Source organism: Somniosus microcephalus, chromosome 4 (genome assembly GCF_052327205.1).
Source record: "Somniosus microcephalus isolate GS21.2 chromosome 4, FLI_Smic_1.0, whole genome shotgun sequence".
NCBI classification, from domain to species: domain Eukaryota; kingdom Metazoa; phylum Chordata; class Chondrichthyes; order Squaliformes; family Somniosidae; genus Somniosus; species Somniosus microcephalus.
This window is the reverse complement of record NC_140990.1, coordinates 268,101,046-268,122,686: the sequence shown is the minus strand read 5'-3', so window position 1 is coordinate 268,122,686 and position 21,641 is coordinate 268,101,046. Positions and strand designations below refer to the sequence as shown.

The 21,641-nt window shown below is 43.8% G+C and overlaps 1 protein-coding gene across 14 annotated transcripts in view; it reads left to right on the top strand.

The window, feature by feature from the left end:
- The window catches only part of LOC147120445 (RNA-binding motif, single-stranded-interacting protein 1-like), a 661,270-nt gene that overhangs the window by 631,740 nt on the left and 7,889 nt on the right, over window positions 1–21,641 (top strand). For all 14 annotated transcript variants that reach the window (XM_085986392.1, XM_085986391.1, XM_085986393.1 and 11 more), the window contains 5 exons: window positions 777–820; window positions 1,005–1,098; window positions 9,222–9,272; window positions 14,470–14,580; window positions 21,433–21,513. In XM_085986392.1, coding sequence (XP_085842518.1) covers window positions 777–820; window positions 1,005–1,098; window positions 9,222–9,272; window positions 14,470–14,580; window positions 21,433–21,513 — 381 coding nt within the window. The remainder of the gene's footprint in view (window positions 1–776; window positions 821–1,004; window positions 1,099–9,221; window positions 9,273–14,469; window positions 14,581–21,432; window positions 21,514–21,641) is intronic.

The following is a 21,641-nucleotide window of genomic DNA, read 5'->3' as shown; positions in this document are numbered from 1 at the left end:
TTTTGATAGATTAGACACAGGGAGAGTGTTTCCACTTGTGGGAAAGAGCAAAACTAGAGGCCATCAATATAAGATAGTCACCAAGAAATCAAATAGGGAATTCGGAAGAAACTTCTTTACCCAGAGAGTGGTGAGAATGTTGAACTCGCAGGGAGTGGTTGGAGTGAATAGTATAGATGCATTTAAGGGGAGGCTAGATAAGCATATGAGAGAGAAGGGAATAGAGGGTTATGCTGATAGAGTTAGATGAGGAATGACAGGGGGAGGCTCGAGTGGAGCATAAACGCTGGCATGGACTGTTTGGGCCAAATGGCCTATTTCTGTGCTGTGAAATAATATGCATTATTATTGTAAACTCGAAGACAAGCCTATAGCAACAATCACCTGTTTTCTGGTTGTAGAAGATTTTTCTACTAGAGTAGGACCTTTGTAACACTTAAGTGTTATGCATTATCCGTATGGCACACAAACTCATGCCATCTATAGACGTGGATCTGTTGAATTGGACCAACATACAAGAATTGGTTGTTTATCAGATTTACAAGGATGGTCATTTAAAAAAATGTTGACTGATAATGTTGAAAATTAACTCTTTTGTTCTCTGTATGGTGGCATGAGCACCATAAAGGGTAAGAACCTATATATAATAGTTTGAAGCCATGCTGATTTAATAGTTGCTGTATAACACTATTTAAAAACAGCTGAATCTTGTCAAGAAAGAACAATACGGACAGTATTAAGCATATAATTGAAGGTGATACTGATTCTTTTTCCAGGCGGGCATGACCCTCACATATGATCCCAGTGCTATGCAAAATGGGTAAGTAACAAAATTGATTTTGTGTATGCAGTAAATGCTCTTTTGAAACAATCTACGAATAACATCGTATTACTTTTGGATGCAAAATTTGTTTTCAGAAGGTTCTATTATTGTTCTGTAGTATTATCCTGCATTATGAAATATCGAGTATGGCTGATCTCTGCAGTTTGCTGTCTCTTTTTAGATTTTATTCAACACCATACAGTATTGCAACAAATAGAATGATTGCTCAGACATCTCTTGCACCATACATTGCATCTCCTGTTTCAACGTATCAGGTTGGTATTCAAATTCTTCATATTAATTTCAATTATTTTACAGGAATTTTGAATATATTTCTGCAAGAATGCAGTACAAATTGCAGAGTAAAACATGATTGAGGAATCATTTCTCTAAATAACAAGTCACTTCGTTTTAAAGTAATTTTTTGTGTGAAGCACTTTGAGACATTTCAACATGATAAGATGTTATATAAATGTAAGTATTATTATTTGAGTGGCTGCTTCAGAATTACTTTTAATTTAAAAAAAATTGTTGGCTCTCTTGATCGCTCGTTCAGTTTATCCAGTCAGTAGCTGAGCCATACAAACTAGGAAGATTGCAGGTTCAATTCCTCATCTGAGTTAGCTGATCTGAACCTAGGCAGCAGTATAGACAATGCAGTTGACCCCAAGCCCATGGGTTAAGGTCCCAGCTCCTAACACTATCCATGGCCACTGTTGGAAGTGTCCATGTGTAGATGTCGGATGTAAATAAGATGACACTCAAGTGTCATTGAATAGTCTGGTGATATTTGCTTTCCAAAGCTCACACATGAATTATGGCTACTTGGGTGAAGTACCAGAAGACAACCATGGAACCATATCACAGCAAGTAGTCAACACTTTGAGGAGAGGAGGCAAGGTGAAAAAATTGACAAAGAAAAAATCACACACACTTGTTCCTGTGAGTTTGAAAATTTGCTATTAAAGGTAGACAGACTAATGAATCCAACTGTTTAGCAATGCAGTTTCGATGCTGATATTCTGTCACAAAAAATATGACAAAAGTGTTTTCTGGTTATAATGGCAACATCTGTCTTAAAAATAGTCAGTTAAATATTGGAATATTAGATAAGGTCTCTCCATTCCAAATTCCAAAATCTTATTAAAATATAACTGTTTAATGGAATCTATAATTATGTAATTGGATTCTGTGTAGCTATACTGAACCATTCTATGCTTCGTGATAGATCCTTTTCATGTTTTGTAAGAAATGTAGTCAGCGAGATGATTGACACAGGAAATGTTTAGAGAAGGTACAAGGCAGCAGAAGATGGAGGAAAGCAAAATACTGCGGATGCTGGAAATCTGAAATAAAAACAAAGTGCTGGAAATACTCAGCAGATCAGGCAGCATCTGTAGAGAGAGAAACAGAGTTAATGTTTCAGGTTGATGACCCTTCATCAGAACTGGAAAAAGTTGGAGATGCAACAGGTTTTTAAACAAGTGTAGCAAGAGAGGGGGGAGGGGAAAAAAGAACAAAAGGGAAGGTCTGTGATAGGATGGAAGGCAGGAGTGATTAAGAGACAAAAGGGATGATGGTGCAAGGCAAAAGGAGATGGTAATGGGACAAGTTAAGAAACAAAAGATGACTCTGGATGAAGTGTAAATGACAATGGCAGAATGATCAACAGCTGCCGTGTGAGAGAGAGAGAAATAAAAATGATAGGGGCAGAGGTTATGGTCTGAAATTGTTGAACTCGATGTTGAGTCCAGAAGGTTGTAAAGTGCCTAATCGAAAGATGAGGTGTTGTTCCTTGAGCTTACGTTGAGCTTCATTGGAACAGTGTAAGAGGCCGAGGACCGAGAGGTCAGAGTGGGAGTGGAGCGAAGAATTAAAATGACAGGCGACTGGAAGCTTGGGGTCACCCTTATGGACTGAACGGAGGTGTTCTGCAAAGCATTAACCCAATCTGCATTTGGTCTCCCCAATGTAGAGGAGACCGCATCGTGAACAGTGAATACAGTATACTAAATTGCAAGAAGTACAAGTAAATTGCTGTTTCACCTGGAAGAAGTATTTGTTGCCCTGGACAGTTGGAAAGGAGGAGTTAAAAGGGCAGGTGTTGCATCTCCTGCGCTTGCACGGGAAGGTGCCGGGCGAAGGGGAAGGGCTGTTGGGGGTGATAGAGGAGTGGACCAGGGTGTTGCGGAGGGAGCGGTCCCTTCGGAATGCTGAAAGGGGAGGTGAGGGGAAGATGTGTTTGGTGGTGGGATCACGCTGGAGGTGGCAGAAATGGCGGAGGATGATCCGTTGAATGTGGAGACTGGTGGGATGAAAAGTGAGGACAAGAGGAACCCTATCATAGTTCCGGGAGGGAGGGGAAGGGGTGAGAGCAGAAGTGTGGGAAATAAAACGGACACGGTCAAGGGCCGTGTCAACCATGGTAGAGGGGAATCCTCGGTTGAGGAAAAAGGAAGACATGTCGGAAGCGCTGGTATGGAAAGTGGCATCATCAGAGCAGATGCGGCGGAGATGGAGAAACTGGGAGAATGGAATAGAGTCCTTACAGGAAGCGGGGTGGGAGGAAGCGTAGTCCAGGTAGCTGTGGGAGTCAGTGGGCTTATAGTGAATGTTTGTCAATAGCCTATCCCCAGAGATGGAGACAGAGAAGTTGAGGAAGGGACGGGAAGAGTCGGAGATGGACAATGTGAAGGTGAGGGAAAGGTGGAAATTAGAAGCAAAGTGAATGAAATTTTCTAGCTCAGGGCGAGAGCAGGAAACGGCACCGATACAGTCATCAATGTACCGGAAAACGAGGTGAGGGAGGGGACCCGAGTAGGACTGGAACAAAGAATGTTCCACATATCCCACGAAAAGGCAGGCATAACTAGGACCCATGCGGGTTCCCATAGCAACACCTTTAATTTGGAGGAAGTGAGTGGAGTCAAAGGAGAAGTTGTTCAATGTGAGAACAAATTCAGCAAGGCGAAGGAGGGTGGTGGAGGGGGACTGGTTGGACCTCTGCTCAAGGAAGAAGCGGAGCGCCCTCAGGCCATCCTGGTGGGGGATGGAGGTGTAGAGGGATTGTACGTCCATAGTGAAAAGGAGACGGTTGGGGCCAGGAAACTGGAAACTGTTAAAGTGGCGGAGGGTGTCGGTAGAGTCGCGGATGTAGGTGGGAAGAGACTGGACAAGGGGAGGAGTTGAGATAGGAAGAGATAAGTTCCGTGGGGCAAGAACAGGCTGAAACGATGGGACTACCAGGACAGTCTTGTTTGTGGATCTTGGGAAGGAGGTAGAAGCAGGCTGTGCAGGGTTGGGGAACTATGAGGTTGGCGGTCATGGAGGAAAGATCTCCAGAGGAGATGAGGTCAGTGACAGTCTTGGAAATGATGGCTTGATGTTCGGTAGTGGGGTCATGGTCCAGGGGGAGGTAGGAGGAGGTGTCTGGGGATTTGGCGTTCAGCCTCCACTAGGTAGAGGTCAGTGCGCCAAACAACAACGGCGCCACCCTTGTCAGCAGGTTTAATGACAATGTTGGGGTTGGATCTGAGAGAATGGAGTGCTGCAAGTTCAGAGGGAGGTAGATTGACGTGGGTATGGGGAACAGAGAAATGGAGACTGCCAATGTCACGCCGGCAGTTTGCAATGAAAAGATCTAGAGAGGTTAAAAGGCCAGTGGGAGGGGTCCAGGTAGAACGAGAATTCTGAAAACGGGAGAAAGGGTCCACTGTGCGGGGTGAAGACTCCTGGCCAAAAAAGTGGGCACGGAGATGAAGTGAACGGAAGAAGAGCTCTGTGTTGTGCCGAGCTCAAAATTCATTGAGGTGGGGGCATAAGGGGATGAAGTTCAGGCCTTTGCTGAGGACTGATCATTCGGGGTCAGAGAGGGGAAGGTGAAAACACGGCAGGGGGTGAGATTGGATGAAGGGATGGGGTCAGAGGAAAGTGAAGGGGAAGAAGGTTCCAGAGGGGCGTTGGTATCCAAGAGTTGTTGAAGCTTACAATACTTGACACCTGAAAGGAAGAAAAAAAGTTTTTTGTTAAAGCGCCAGATGAGGCAAAGGATGAAATGAAACTGCGGACGAAGACAGCTTTGAGATAGTGAGTCGGTGGAGGATGGAGGAAGATGGTGTGATGAACGACACAAAGGAAATAGAGTTTAAGCTGAGTCAAACATAAGTGTTTCCTGTGTCTTTTATTCTTTACAGATTGATTAATTTAAAATTAAGCAAAAATGAATGTCCAAGTGTGCACAGGTCAGGTTTAACTATATCAGGGACTTTGAATAATTTTTTTTAAAAATTTTTTTTATTCATGGGATGTGGGCGTCGCTGACAAGGCCAGCATTTATTGCCCATCCCTAGTTGCCCTTGCGAAGGTGGTGGTGAACCGCCGCCTTGAACTGCTGCAGTCCATATGATGAGGGTACTCCCACAGTGCTGTTAGGGAGGGAGTTCCAGGATTTTGACCCAGCGCCGATGAAGGAACAGCGATACACTTCCAAGTCAGGACAGAGTATGACTTGGAGGGGAACTTGGAGGTGGTGGTGTTTCCATGCGCCTGCTGCCCTTGCCCTTCTACGTGGTAGAGGTCGCGGGTTAGGGAGGTGCTGCCGAAGAAGCCTTGGCGAGTTGCTGCAGTGAATGTTGTAGATGGTACACACTGCAGCCACGGTCCCACCGGCAGGACAGGCCCACCAGGGGTGGTGGCACAGTGGTATACAGTCGGGAAGGAATGGCCCTGGGAGCTCTCAACAGACCCCATGAAGTCTCATGGCTTCAGGTCAAGCAAGGGCAAGGAAACCTCCTGCTGATTACCACCTACTGCCTTCCCTTAGCTGATGACTCAGTACTCCTCCATTTTGAGCACCACTTGGAAGAAGCACTGAAGAGTAGCAAGGGCACATAATGTACTCTGGATAGGGTCTTCAATGTCCATCACTAAGAGTGGCTCGGTAGCACCACTACTGACCGAGCTGCTCGAGTCCCGAAGGACATAGCTGCCAGTCTGGGCCTGCGACAGGTGGTGAGAGAACCAACACAAGGGGAAAAACCTACTTGACCTTGTCCTCACCAATCTACCTGTCGCAGATGCATCTGTCCATGACAGTATTGGTAGCAGTGACCACCGCACAGTCATTGTGGAAACAAAGTCCTGTCTTCACACTGAGGACACCCTCCATCATGCTGTGTGGCACTACCACCGTGCTAAATGGGATAGATTCAGAACAAATCTAGCAGCTCAAAACTGGGCATCCATGAGGCGCTGTGGGCCATCAGCAGCAGCAGAATTGTATTCCACCACAATCTGTAACCTCATTGTCCGGCATATCCCTCACTCTACCATTACCATCATGCCAGGGGACCAGCCCTGGTTCAATAAGGAGTGCAGAAGAGCATGCCAGGAGCAGCACCAGGCGTACCTAAAAATGCAGTGCCAACCTGGGGAAGCTGCAACACAGAACTACATGCATGCTAAAAAGCAGACGCAGCATGCTATAGACAGGGCTAAGCGATCCCACAATCAGCGGATCAGATCAAAGCTCTGCAGTCCTGCCACATCCAGTCGTGAATGGTGGTGGACCGTTAAACAACTAACTGGAGGAAGAGGCTCCATGAATATCCCCATCCTCAATGATGGTGGAGCCCAGCACGTGAGTGCAAAAGCCAAGGCTGAAGCGTTTGCAACCATCTTCAGCCAGAAGTGCCGAGTGGATGATCCATATCAGTCTCCTCCTGAGGCCCCCACCATCACAGAAGCCAGTCTTCAGCCAATTCGATTCACTCCACATGATATCAAGAAACAGCTGAGCGCACTGGATACAGCAAAGGCTGTGGGCCCCGACAACATCCCGGCTGTCATGCTGAAGACTTGTGCTCCAGAACTAGCCGCGCCTCTAGCCAAGCTGTTCCAGTACAGCTACAACACTGGCATCTATCCGACAATGTGGCAAACTGCCCAGGTATGTCCTGTCCACAAAAAGCAGGACAAATCCAATCCAGCCAATTACCGCCCCATCAGTCTACTCTCAATCATCAGCAAAGTGATGGAAGGTGTCATTGACAGTGCTATCAAGCGGCACTTACTCACTAATAACCTGCTCACTGATGCCCAGTTTGGGTTCCGCTAAAACCATTTGGCTCCCGACCTCATTACAGCCTTGGTCCAAACATGGACAAAGGAGCTGAATTCCAGAGGTGAGGTGAGAATGACTGCCCTTGATATCAAGGCAGCATTTGACCGAGTGTGGCATCAAGGAGCCCTAGTAAAACTGAAGTCAATGGTAATCGGGGGGGAAACTCTCCACTGGCTGGAGTCATACCTAGCACAAAGGAAGATGGTTGTGGTGGTTGAAGGTCAATCATCACAGCCCCACAACATCGCTGCAGGAGTTCCTCAGGGCAGAGTCCTAGGTTCAACCAGCTGCTTCATCAATGACCTTCCCTCCAACATAAGGTCAGAAATGGAGATGTTCGCTGATGACTGCACAGTGTTCAGTGCCATTCACAACTCCTCAGCTAATGAAGCAGACCATGCCCGCGTGCAACAAGACCGGGACGACGTTCAGGCTTGGGCTGATAAGAGGCAGGTAACATTCGCACCACACAAGTGCGAGGCAGTGACTATCGTTAACAAGCGAGAGTCTAACCACCGCCTCTTGACATTCAATGGCATTACCATCGCCAAATCCCCCACCATCAACAATCCTGGGGGTCACCATTGACCAGAAACTTAACTGGACCAGCCACATAAATACTGTGGCAACAAGAGCAGGTCAGAGGCTAGGTATTCTGCAGCAAGTGTCTCACCTCCTGACTCCCCAAAGCCTTTCCACCATCTACAAGGCACAAGTAAGGAGTGTGATGGAATACTCTCCACTTGCCTGGATGAGTGCACCTCCCAACAACACTCAAGAAGCTCGACACCATCCAGGACAAAGCATCCCGCTTGATTGGCACCCCATCCACCACCTTAAACATTCACTCCCTCCACCACCGGCGTACCGTGGCTGCAGTGTGTACCATCTACAAGATGCACTGCAACAACTCACCAAGGCTTCTTCGGCAGCACCTCCCAAACCCGCGACCTCTTCCACCTAGAAGGACAAGGGCAGCAGGCGCATGGGAACACCACCACCTCCAAGTCACACACCATCCTGACTTAGAAGTATATCACTGATCCTTCATTGTCGCTGGATCAAAATCCTGGAACCCCCCTACCTAACAGCACTGTGGGAGTGCCTTCACCACACGGACTGCAGCGGTTCAAGATGGCGGCTCACCACCACCTTCTCAAGAACAATTGGGGATGGGCAATAAATGCTGGCCTTGCCAGCGATGCCGACATCCCATAAAAATGAATTTTAAAAAATTAAAATATTCTAGAATATTACTGCTTAGGTGGGTGTATGTTTTGAAATGTACATTTATGTTATTAGGCATATGCTTTACCTATGTGTTTTCTGTACCCTGTTAATGATGGGTTCTATAAGCCATATGACACATTTCTTTGTCAAGGACTGAACACTGTTGCCGTAATTTTCTCAAGGGTGGTAGGTTGGGGGCGGGGCGCCTACAAGATGGGAAGGAAACCCAGGAGGTCGGGTTTCCCGCAGGCCCAGCCGACTTAATTGGCAGGGCATGATTTGAATGTGAGACCTCGGATTCCCGCCTGCAGCCAGCCAGATTGAGAGGTCTCATAGCGAGGGGTCAGGGTGGGGCGAGGATCGCAGCGTCGGCATAGCAGTATCTGGAGCGAGGGCAGTATCGGGGGGTCGGCCGGGGATCGGGAGGGAGTTGGAGGATCGGCCGGGGATTGGGAGGGGATGGGGTTGGGGATCGTGAGGGTCGACGGGGCGGGGATCGGTAGGGGGGGTGGTGGAGAGGATTGGGGCAAAGCCACCGGAGGATTGTGGCCGGCCTCAGCATCATCGGTGGGGTGGGGGGAAGGCCTCATTGTGGGGATCGGAGGCCTGGGGTGGCAATCGGAGGCCCGTGGGAGGGTCTCCAATTGCGGAGAGATGATTACTTAGGGACCCTGGATCCAGGAGGTATAAAGCCACTTGCCTCCTGGATGCAGCAGTCCCAGCCTCGGTTTAACTACCGGTTTTCACGAATTGTGTGAAACCTGTCCACATGCAGTTAAATTCAAAATGGAGGTGAACAAAAGAGGCTTCCAGCCTCATTACAATATTTAAATTGACGTTCCGCCCCCTGGGAGCGGGTTGGTCTCCCGCCCCCCGTCCCACCTCTGTCAAAACCGGACGTGGGCGGGTTGGAGGCGGAATCAGGTCGGGAATCCCATTTTTAACTATTTAACTGCCCCCACGCTCTAAACCCACCTGTTTTGTTAGGAGGAAAAGTTTGCCTTTTTGCATAATGTGATTTGATGATCTCTTAACATTGCGTTGCAGGTGCAAAGTACTTCCTGGATGCCACACCAACCTTACCTTATGCAACATGCTGTAAGTTGGCTATCTTTTGCACAAGAAAAGTTTTATCTATGCCTGGCAGGGAATAATATTCAAATTAGATTAGTATACCATATTTTTAATTGCACTGTTTCTCATTAAGTATTTGGCAAACCTTTTTTCATTTTTTTCCAAACGTGACTTTAGTGCTACTGTGCATGAATGAATCTTGTGCATGAGCAGTTACTGCAACTTTGCCAGTCCTTCCCTGATGTCAGGGGCAAGGTCTGTTCAGGTCAACTTTGCCAAAAGGGAATTCCTGGTCCATGCAAATGGTTTGACAATTCGACCTTCCCAGAGCCAGACATCAAAATACGATCCCACTGACGAGTGTAATTTATATTTGCTACCACTAGCTGTTTGGGTAAGAAGCAGGGAGTGAAAATCCCATCCCAAGAAATTGTTGGTAGTTTGTAAGACAAGAGTATAAAGTTGTTTATACTACATGGATCTGTCCTCGAGTGACCCTATAGTATAAAGGTCATATTTAATATTCTTCCTGAAAGAGATGAGAGATGCTACCCTATTAAAAATGTACTTTCATATGCACATATAAATGCAAATTATGACTCATTGGGGAGTATAACTACCTGTGATTTGGAATTCTCACTGATTTAGCCTGAAGCAATAACACTAAACCACCTCCTTCAGTTTACTCATTCAGGTCCTTACCAAAAACACACTGCAATGGACAATAGCAAATTATTTTTGTGCATGGTTTATCTTTGACTCATGATATCAGCATGACTCACAGATGGTTAAGTGGAAACAATGCAGCCAGTGCTTTTCTAATTCTCTCTTAAATGTCATGATTGGCACTTGCATACTATAATAACTATTCACATTAAAATCTTTTTATCACCCCTTTATACACTTTTAGTACTAATCCTGAGTTTACATCCCCTTGTTACCTTTCAGTATTTATCTTCCCAAACCTTTTTGAAACATTTCAATTAGATCTCCTTTAAACTTGCACTTTATTAAATACAGCCCTATTTTTTCAAGTCTTTCATCATAACTGTGTCATCTCATACCTGGTATCTCCCTAGTGAATTTACATTTTACTTTTACCTTGGCTCCAATATTCTTTCTGTAATGGGGTGCCCAGAATTGCACTTAGGGTATTCAGCATCACTTCCTTGCTTTTGTATTCATTATCTCTCTATAAAACCCAGAATTTCATTTGTCTTTTTTATTGATTTTTCCCAAAATTAACTACTTCACATTTATACGCACCTATCTACCCACTCCTCTAGCCTGTCTTATGTCTCTCCATGTTCTTCTTCAGTTTTCCATTGTTCCTAGTTTGACGTTGCAAGAAAAAAATTGATATTAGTTCCTTTTTGCTATTCCTTTATTCTCTACAGTAAAATTGCTGCCTTGGAGCCTACACCTCCTTCCTTAACGATGCTCTACCTTTTTGTTGTGCTTGTAAAAGCTTTTAGTATTATCCTCAATATTTGGCTGAAATATTCGCTCTTAATTCTTCCAATCTCACTTTTTGTTTCTCTTCTATGCTTTTGGTATTTCTTTAGTACTGCAACCTTAATTTTATCATGTGTCTCCTGCTTGAACTTAATTTTTGGCCTAACCTCCTTATTCATTAATGAACCTCTGGCTTTTGTTGTAGCCCCTTCACGCCTGGCGGATATGTTTTAATCTGTACATAATGCATCTTATACTTAAATATTAAATTACGTCTGTTTTATCTTCCGCCTCCATAATATTGCCTGTCTCTGCCCTGCCTCAGCCCATCTGCTGCTGAAAGCCTCATTCATGCCTTTGTTACCTTTGAACTTGACCATTCCTGCCTGATCGCCAATCTTCTACTCTCCCTAAACTTGAGCTCCTCCAAAACTCTGCTGCCTATGTCCTAACTTGCACCAAGTCCTGTTCTCCCATCTCCTCTGTGCTCACTGACCTACATTGGCTCCTGGTCCAGCAATGCCTCAGATTCTCAATCTTGTGTTCAGATCGCTCCATAGCCTCGTCACTCTATATCTCTGTAACCTCCTCCAGCCCTACAACTCTCCGAGAACTCTGTGTTCCTCCAATGCTGGCCTCTTGTGCAACCCCAATTTCCTTTGCCCCCCCCTCCCCAATTGCTGGCTGTGCCTTCAGCAGTCTAGGCCCTAAGCTCTGGAATTCTTTCCCTAAACCTCTGCCTCCCTATCTTTCCTCCTTTAAGACTCTCCTTAAAACCTACCTCTTTGACTAAGCTTTTGATCACCTGTCCTACTGTTTGCTTATGTGGCTCGGTGTCGAAATTTGCCTGATAACGCTCCTATGAAGCACCTTGGGATTTTTACTACGTTGAAGATGCTATATTAATGCAAGCTGTATTTGAATGAGATGCACCTAGTGGGTTTCTGTTTCCTTCTTGCGGTTAAAAAAAAACTCCATTCAAGTCATATTTTGGCATAGTCTTGCAATTAGTCTTCTGGAATTTCTGCCAGCTTTTTTAATTGCTCTGCATGGTGTATAGTAATTAACCGAGCATAATACTGCACCGTTCTGCACTGGGACTACAGAAGTGATGGATAAGCAAAACAAATGGTAGGCATTGCATACAATGGAATGTTAACTGAATTGAAAACGTGCCTAAGAATCAGCGAAACCTTTTTAATGTACATATGAGAATATATGTATGAATATTAAACAGCTTTGTTGCAACATTTAAAAAAAGGCTCTTTTCAAAGCTATATTTTCTCTTTCTATAAGAAATTAAGTCAGTGTCAGCAAACTGCTCATGTGTATTACTAGCAGTTGCTAGCTAAACCAGCTGCCTTTCAGCTATGTTTGCTTTTCATGATGAATGATGAAAAATATTCTGCTACAGTAGTAAAATGAGTTTATACTGCAGTGAGAATTTTATAATCAGGCTGGTAGTGACATTGTGAATTCTTATTTCTGTGGATTCAGCTTTTCAAACAGCTTCAGCCTGTAAATCATTTAATATCAGCTTGAGTATTGGAGGAGGCAAATTTAACCTATGTTACACTAGCTTTATACAAAATAAATTCCCTTTAATTCATTTCAAGGACTATAAACATAAGAAGTAAGAGCAGGAGTAGGGCATAGGCCCCTCGAGTCTGCTCCGCCATTCAATAAGATCATGGCTGATCATCAATCTCAACTCCACTTTCCCGCCCCATCTCCATATCCCCTGATTCCCCTAGAGTCCAAAAATCTATCTATCTCAGCCTTGAATATACGCAAAGACTCAGCATTCACAGCCCTCTGGGGCAGAGAACTCTGAAGATTCACAACCCTCTGAGTGAAGAAATTCCTCCTTATCTCAGTCTTAAATGGCCTACCCCTTATCCTGAGACTATGCCCCCTAGTTCTAGACACTCCAGCCAGGGTAAACAACCTCTCAGCATCTACCCTGTCAATCCCCTTCAGAATCTTGTATGTTTCAATGAGATCACCTCTCATTCTTCTAAACTCCAGAGAGTATAGGCCCATTCTACACAATCTCTCATCATAGGACAGCCCTCTCATCCCAGGAATCTTAACTTTACATCTTAACAGTTATTGAGAAACAGTAGCACAGTGGTTATCCTGGACTAATGATCCGGAGGCATGAGTTAAAATTCCACCATGGCAGCTGGGGAATTTAAATTCAGTTAATTAAATAAATGTGGAATAAAAAGCTAGTATGGTGACCATGTAACCACCGGATTGTCCTAAAAACCCATAATGCTCTTTAGGGAAGGAAATCTGCCGTCCTTACCCAGTCTGGCCTATATGTGACTCCAGACCTACAGCAATGTGGTTGACTCTTAACTGCCCTCTGAAATAGCCTAGCAAGCCACTCAGTTGTAACAAACCGCTACGACAAAGTGTAATAATAAAACCGGACAGATCACCCGGCTTCGACCGAGGCATCAGATTCGGACATGACAAAGGCACATCAGTTGATCCTGCACAGTCTTCCTCACTAACATTTATGGACGTGTGCCAAAATTGGGAGAGCTGTCCCACATACTAGTCAAACAACAGTCATACTCACAAAATCATACCTTTCAGCCAACATCCCAGACTCCTCCAGACCCACCAGCAGGACAGACCCACCAAAGATGGTGGTACATTGGCATATGAGAGGGAGGGAGTGGCCCTGGGTGTCCTCAACATTGACTCCGGATACCATGAAGTCTCATGGCATCAGGTCAAACATGGGCAAGGAAGAAGTCTCGTCTTCACACCCTCCATCGCCTGGCACTACTACCGTACTAAATGGGATAGATTCAGAACAGCTCAAAACTGGGCATCCATGAAACAGTGGGCCAGCAGCAGAATTGTATTTCACCACAATCTGTTACCTCATGGTCCAGCATATCACTCACTCTACCATTACCATCAAGCCAGGGGACCAACCCTAGCTCAATGAGGAATGTAGAAGAGCATGCCAGGAGCAGCACTAGGCATACCTGGAAATGAGGTGTCAATCTGGTGAAGCTACATGCATGATAAACAGCAGAAGCAGCTAAGCGATCCTACAACCAACGGATCAGATCAAAGCTCTGCAGTCCTGCCACATCCAGTCGTGAATGGTGGTGGAAATTAAACAACTAACGGGAGGAGGAGGCTCCATGAACATCCCCATCCTCAATGATGGTGGAGCCCAGCATGTGAGTGCAAAAGACAAGGCTGAAGTGTTCGCAACCATAACACTTAATGAAAACAAATTTCACGAGTACAGCCTCATTGTGTCTAGAATGTGTTCTGGGTATTCCTTCACATGTTATTTCATGAAATTACTGTGTTAAAACTTTGATAATTTTTGTTACATTTTCTCCCTTTAGATTTGGATGGGTGGAATGGTTAGGGACGTGAGCTTCATTGTCTGCATCAATGTCACACTATGATAAGTTACTCTATGTAAGATGGATATACCATCTCCATCTGTGCAGTACTCAATCTACCGACAAGGCCTAGAATTCGATTCTGTGTACAGGAGTTCCAGTGTCATTTTGGGCTTAAATTGAAGTTAAGCCCCCTAGTTGGAAGTTCAGAGCCATTAGCTCTATTAGTCAGCAGCAGAACATATGACCACTTGTTTAGTCACTTCTGTCATACTTGTAATATTTCTTTAAATTATTTTGATGATAACTAAATCAAAAATCGATTTCCTCAACACACTGCTTTTCCAATTCCAATTCCAATTTCTCTTTTCTCTTTCATTCAGGGAGCAGTAATGTCGCCATCTATGGATCATCCTATGCCAATGCAGCCTACATCAATGATGAGCCCGCTGACACAGCAAATGAGTCACCTCTCATTAGGCAGCACAGGAACGGTACATGGTGTTCCAGAGCGGGGTCATTTCAAGTTATTAACCTCTGCTTCTCTGAAGGAAGCTGATCTTAGAAGAAACATGCATTGCACAGAAAATCTTGCCGTTCAAAGCTGCGAAGTGGAATCGTTTCAAGACTGCAGTATTTTTTCAATGCTGAAATAAAAGTCAGAGAAATAGGAATAGGATATTTGGTTCACCAAACCTACTCCACCATTTCATCAACCAGGACGGCTCTTTATCTTTTTAATCCCAATTCCCTGTTCTTTCTCAATATCCTTTAATTTCCTTACTTCCCAAGGAAACATCTATCTCCCTTTGAGATATTTCAAATAATTCTCCCTGTCTTTGGGAGTAGTCTATAGGCCCCCTAACAGAAGCTACACTGTAGGACAAAGTATAAATCAAGAAATAATAGGGGCTTGTAAGAAAGGTACTGCAATAATCATGGGCGATTTTAATCTTCATATCGATTGGATAAATCAAATTGGCAATGGTAGCCTTGAGGACGAGTTCATAGAGTGTATTCAGGATGGTTTCTTAGAACAATATATTGTGGAACTAACCAGGGAACAGGCTATTTTAGATCTGATAATGTGTAATGAGACGGTTAATTATTGATCTCATAGTAAAGGATCCTCTGGGGAAGAGTGATCATAACATGATAGAATTTCACATTCAGTTTGAGGGTGAGAAACTTGGGTCTGAAACTAGTGTCTTAAACTTAAATAAAGACAATTACAAAGGTATGAAGACAGAGTTGGCTAAAGTGGACTGGGAAAATAGATTAAATGGTAAGACAGTAGATAAACAGTGGCAGACATTTAAGGAGATATTTCATAACTCTCAACAAAGATATATTCCAGTAAGAAAGACTCTACGATAAGGATGAACCATCCGTGGCTAACTTAGGAAGTTAAGGATGGTATCAAATTGACAGAAAAGGTATACAATGTTGCGAAGATTAGTGGTAGACCAGAAGATTGGGAAATTTTTAGAAACCAGCAAAGGATGACTAAAAAAATTATAAAGAGGGAAAAAATAAATTGAGAATAAACTAGTAAGAAATGTAAAAACAGACAGCAGGAGCTTCTACAAGTATATAAAAAGGAAGAGAGTAGCTAAAGTAAACTTTGGCCCCTTAGAGGATGAGACTGGGGAATTAATAATAGGAAAGAAGGAAATGGCAGAGACTTTGAACAAATATTTTGTATCTGTCTTCACTGTAGAAGACACTAAAAGCATCTCAATAATAGTAGATAATCAAGGGGCAAAAGAGAGAGAGGAACTTAAAATCACTATCACTAGAGAAAATGTACTAGGCAAACTAATGGGACTAAAGGCTGACAAAGGTCTTAAAAGAAGTGGCTGCAGAGATAGTGGATGCATTGATTGTGATCTTCCAAAATTCCCTGGATTCTGGAAAGGTTCCAGCAGATTGGAAAACCACAAATGTAACGCCCTTATTCAAGAAAGGAGGGAGACAGAAAGCAGGAAAGCCGGTTAGCCTAACATCAGTCATTGGGAAAATGCTGGAATCCATTATTAAGGGAGTAGTAGCAGGACATTTAGAAAATCATAATACAATCAAGCATACAACATGGGTTTATGAAAGGGAAATCATGTTTGACAAATTAGCGTTCTTTCAGGATGTAACGAGCAGGGAGGATCAAGGGGAACCAGTAGATGTGTATTTGGATTTCAAAAGGCATTGGATAAGGTGCCACATAAAAGGTTACTGCACAAGATAACAGCTCCCTCTGTTACTTGATATACTCATTAAAACATTTTGCTTGCTATTACCCTTTATAACATCTGCATATTTTATCCACATTCTCTCTTTACCCTTGTTAATTTCCTTCTTTCTGTAATTCTTTCTATATCATTCCTGCAGTTTCGCCCTTACATTTTTTTAAGGGTATAAATTAATCCTGGGCATTAATGCAAAACAGGTGATAACGCCTTGGCAGCCCATTTTGCATTTCACCTGATTTTCTTTTCATTTGATCAATGTAAAAGAAAATCGGGCGGAGTGTAAAATGGGCTGCCAATGCACTATCGGCCATTTTGTGCTACCACCCAAGACAAATTTATGCCCCCTTACGTTTAATACTGGTTCTAACTACAGTACTCTCACAGACAATAGTTCCATCACCTCAGAAGTAATTCCTTTCAGCTGTTTTGTAATCTACTCGTTATTTAAGGAGATTCCACTGTTGGTCTGTAGATTTCCGAACTAATTTCTCTAATCCTATTACAGTCAATTCCTTCCTCAACATCAGCTTGTTTAAATATAAATCCTTCACTTATGATCCTCCTTTCTCCCTTTCAAGCTTGATAGTGAACTTAATCACCGAAAGGCGTTTGATAAAGTGCCACATAATAAGCTTGCCAGCAAAGTTGAAGCCCATGGAATAAAAGGGACAGTGGCAGCATGGATATGAAACAAACATAGAAACATAGAAGGTAGGAGCAGGAGTAGGCCATTCAGCCCCTCGAGCCTGCTCCGCCATTTAATGAGACCATGGCTGATCATCCAAATTCAGTACCCTGTCCCTGCTTTCTCCCCATATCCCTTGATCCCATTAGCCTCAAGAAATATATCCAACTCCTTCTTGAATATATTTAATGAATTGGCCTCAACTGCCCTGTGTGGCAGAGAATTCCACCGGTTCACCACTCTCTGGGTGAAGAAATTCCTCCTCATCTCAGTCTTAAATGGCTTACCCCTTATCCTTAGACTGTGACCCCTGGTTCTGGACTCCCCCACCATTGGGAACATCCTTCCTGCATCTAGTCTGTCTAGTCTTGTTGAATTTTATAAGTTTCAATGAGATCCCCTCTCATTCTTCTAAACTCTAGCGAATACAAGCCCAATCGACCCAATCTTTCCTCATACGTCATTCCTGCCATCCCAGGTATCAGTCTGGTGAATCTTCGCTGCACTCTCTCCATTGCCAAGAACATCCTTCCTCAGATAAGGCAACCAAAACTGCACACAATAAGGTGTGGTCTCACCAAGGCCCTGTACAACTGCAGCAAGACTTCCTTGCTCCTGTACTCAAATCCTCTCGCTGTGAAGGCCAACATACCATTTGCCTTCTTAACTGCCTGCTGCACCTGCATGCTTACCTTCAGCGACTGGTGCACAAGGACACCCAGGTCTCGTCGCACTTCCCCTTTTCCCAATCTATTGCCGTTCAGATAATCTGTCTTCCTGTTTTTGCCAACGAAGTGGATAACCTCGCATTTATCCACATTATACTGCATCTGCCATGCATTTGCCCAATGACCCAACCTGTCCAAATCGTACTGGAGTTTCTCTGCATCCTCCTCACAGCACACACGCGCACCCAGCTTTATGTCGTCTGCAAACTTGGAGATGTTACATCTAGTTCCCTCATCTAGATCATTTATATATATATTGTGAATAACTGAGGTCCTAGCACCGATCCCTGCGGTACCCCACTAGTCACTGCCTGCCATTCGGGAAAAAGACCCGTTTATTCTAACTCTTTGCTTCCTGTCTGCCAACCAGTTCTCTATCCAAGACAGTACCTTACCCCCAATCCCATGTGCTTTAACTTTACACACTAATCTCTTATACGGGACTTTATCGAAAGCCTTCTGAAAGTCCAAATACACCACATCCACTGGTTCTCCCTTATCTATTCTACCAGTTACATCCTCAAAAAATTCCAGTAGATTAGTCAAGCATGATTTACCTTTTGTAAATCCATGTTGACTTTGTCCAATCCTGTCACTGTTGTCCAAGTGCTCTGCTATTACATCTTTTATAATGGACTCTAGCATTTTTCCCACTACCGATGTCAGGCTTACCGGTCTATATTTCGCTGTTTTCTCTCTACCACCCTTCTTAAATAGTGGGGTTACATTAGCTATCCTCCAATCCATGGGAACTGTTCCAGAGTCTATAGAATTTTGGAAGATGACCAGCAATGCATCTACTATTTCTAGGGCCACTTCCTTAAGTACCCTAGGATGTAAATTATCAGGCCCTGGGGATTTATCGGCCTTCAATCCCGTCAATTTCCCTAACACTATTTCCCTACAAATACTGATTTCATTCAATTCCTCCCTCTCATTAGAGCCTATGTTCCCTGACATATCTGGGAGGTTATTTGTGTCCTCCTTTGTGAAGACAGAACCAAAGTATGTATTTAATTGGTCTCCCATTTCTTTGTTCCCCATTATAAATTGACTAAGTGACAGGAAACAGAGAGTAGTGGTGAATGGTTGTTTTTCGGACTGGAGGAAGGTATACAGTGGTGTTTCTCAGGGGTCGGTACTAGGACCACTGCTTTTCTTGATATATTATGACTTGGACGTGGGTGTACAGGGCACAATTTCAAAATTTGCAGATGACACAAAGCTTTGAAGTATATTGAACAGTGAGGAGAATAGTGATAGACTTCAAGAGGACATAGACAGGCTGGTGGAATGGACGGACATGTGGCAGATGAAATTTAACACAGCAAACTGCGAAGTGATACATTTTGGTAGGAAGAATGAGGAGAGGCAATATAAACTAAAGGGTACAATTCTAAAGTGGGTGCAGGAACAGAGAGACCTGAGAGTATATGTGCACAAATCGTTGAAGGTGGCAGGGCAGGTTGAGAAAGTGGTTAAAAAAGCATACGGGATCCTGGGCTTTATAAATAGAGGCATAGGGCTGGATTTTGTGAATGGAGGCGGGACAGCTGCTTGTCGTGTCAATGTCCCGCCTCCATCTTTGCCTGTCCAACCAGAGGGATTTTCCCCAATTGTCCTTGTTAAGCCCACCCTGCGGGCTCAGCAGGCCAATTCGGGATGAAGTCACTGACAAATCACGTCAACGTCAGACGTGCTATCTATCAAGACTTCTTCAAAGAAGAAATGTCAGCGTTTGACAGCTCTGTGAAGCAAACACTGCCATTCTCTTTAGTTTGATGAGTCCTTGTGTTCAGGACTCATCGAACCTTTCAAATTTGTAAATTTCACATGGCTTTTGGAACGGAGGTTCCAACAGCCAGTCTGTGAAATTGACAAGCAGGATGTCCGCTCACCCGATCCACCGTGGCTAAAGGCTGTAGAAAGAAAACTAGGTAAGTGAACACTTTTTTCAACTTATCACTCACCTTGCATACTTACCACTCCACACTTGCACCTATCACTCACCTCTACATCTTACTTCCAGGTGCCTCCGACCACCGTAGACCTCCACGTCTCCTCCAACCCGGCGGGGTTCTCCAAGGTCGGGAAGCCTTCACCTGTGAAGGTAAAATGGCACTAATCCTTTTTTCTGCCTGTTAACTACCTGTTAACAGTCAATTAAAAGGATTAATAGCCTTTCCCACCTCCAGGAGACGGGACCCGAAGTTGCACATCTTCCCGCCTCCTGGCAAAAGGGCATGGAAGCGGGATGGGGGGCGGCTTTGCCATCTGCCCCCATTTTCTCCGTGTTTACCGGCTGTCCCGCCTCCATGCCCGCCTCCTCGGGGCTTGGAAAATCCAGCTCATAGAGTACAAAAGCAAGGAAGGTACGATGAAACTTTATAAAATACTCAGCCTCAACTGGAGTATGGTGTCCAATTCTGGGCATCGCACTTTCGGAAGGATGTGAAAGCCTTACAGAGGGTGCAGAAAAGATTTACAAGAATGGTTCCAGGGATGAGGGACTTCAGTTACGTGGATAGACTGGAGAAGATGGGGCTATTCTCCTTAGAGCAGAGAAGGTTGAGAGGAGATTTGATAGAGGTGTTCAAAATCATGAGTAGACAAAGTAGATGGAGAGAAACTGTTCCCATTGGCAGAAGAACTAAGAACCAGAGGACACAGATTTAAGGTGATTGGCAGAAAAACCAAAGGCAGCATGAGGAAAAACTTTTTTACACAGCGAGTGGTTATGATCTGGAATGCACTGCCTGAAAGAGTGGTGGAGGCAGATTCAATCGTGGCTTTCAAAAGGGAATTGGATAAGTACCTGAAGGAAAAAAATTTGCAGGGTGAGGGAGTGGGACTAGCTGAAGTGCTCTTGCAGAGAGCTGGCACGGGCTTGACAGGCTGAATAGCCTCCTCCTGTGCTGTAACCATTCTATGTTATAGCCACTATTGCCAAGATCCTCCCTTACTACTAGATTGGTGACTATTTTTGGTTCAGTCATAACTAAATCTGCTCCCTTCTTGGCTTTAGGACATGCAGTCAAGATCGTTTCCTAAAGCAGCATTTAATAAACCTATTTCTTTTCTTGCTGTTTCTCTGCCAATTTGTGCTTCCAGTTGCTATTTTATTTGTAATACTGTTAGTATTGGTATTAGACATCTTATTTTGTCAAATTCTTTCCTCCCCTCCATCTATTGGTCCATTTTGTTTGTGTTAATTTACCATCTTGCTTATTGTTTGTTAAACTTCCTATTTCCAGTACCCGAATTTCTTCCCTTCCTTTATGCTATTTGAAAACCTTGCTTAGCCCTGTCTCTTTTCCCTCGCATCATGCAGTTATTCATTCAGAGAAAGATAACTTTGAACAATTGCAGTTGAAGAATATATGCTGAATGTGTTGCAGAGCAAAAATATACATGCATATTTTAACAAATGCAAGAGATTTTTGAAGTTCTGTTTGTAAAGTGATTTACAAGCATATAAATAAAAATGTTTGTCAGTTTAAAAATATTGTGACAATATTAGAATTGTTACAAAATTAAATTATTTCAAGTTTCACTTAGAATGAAGGCTAGAGTGTACCACACAAGTATAATTTATTAATGTATTCAGGTGTCCAAGACTACTACATCAGCGAGGTTATGGGCATCAAAGATTGTTTATATTGATTTTTTGTTGTTTTATTTTAAAAGTACATGCCTGCTGCTACAGCTATGCAGGGAACATATATCCCCCAGTACACACATGTGCCAACAGCTGCTGTTCAAGTGGAGGTGAGTGTGTGTGTGTGCATAACACATCTATCAATTATAAGCAGTTATTGAAACAAGAATTTTGTTCTTAACTTTTTTTATTAGGTCCTCAATGAAGTACATTCAGATCTTTGAATATCTCAAAATAA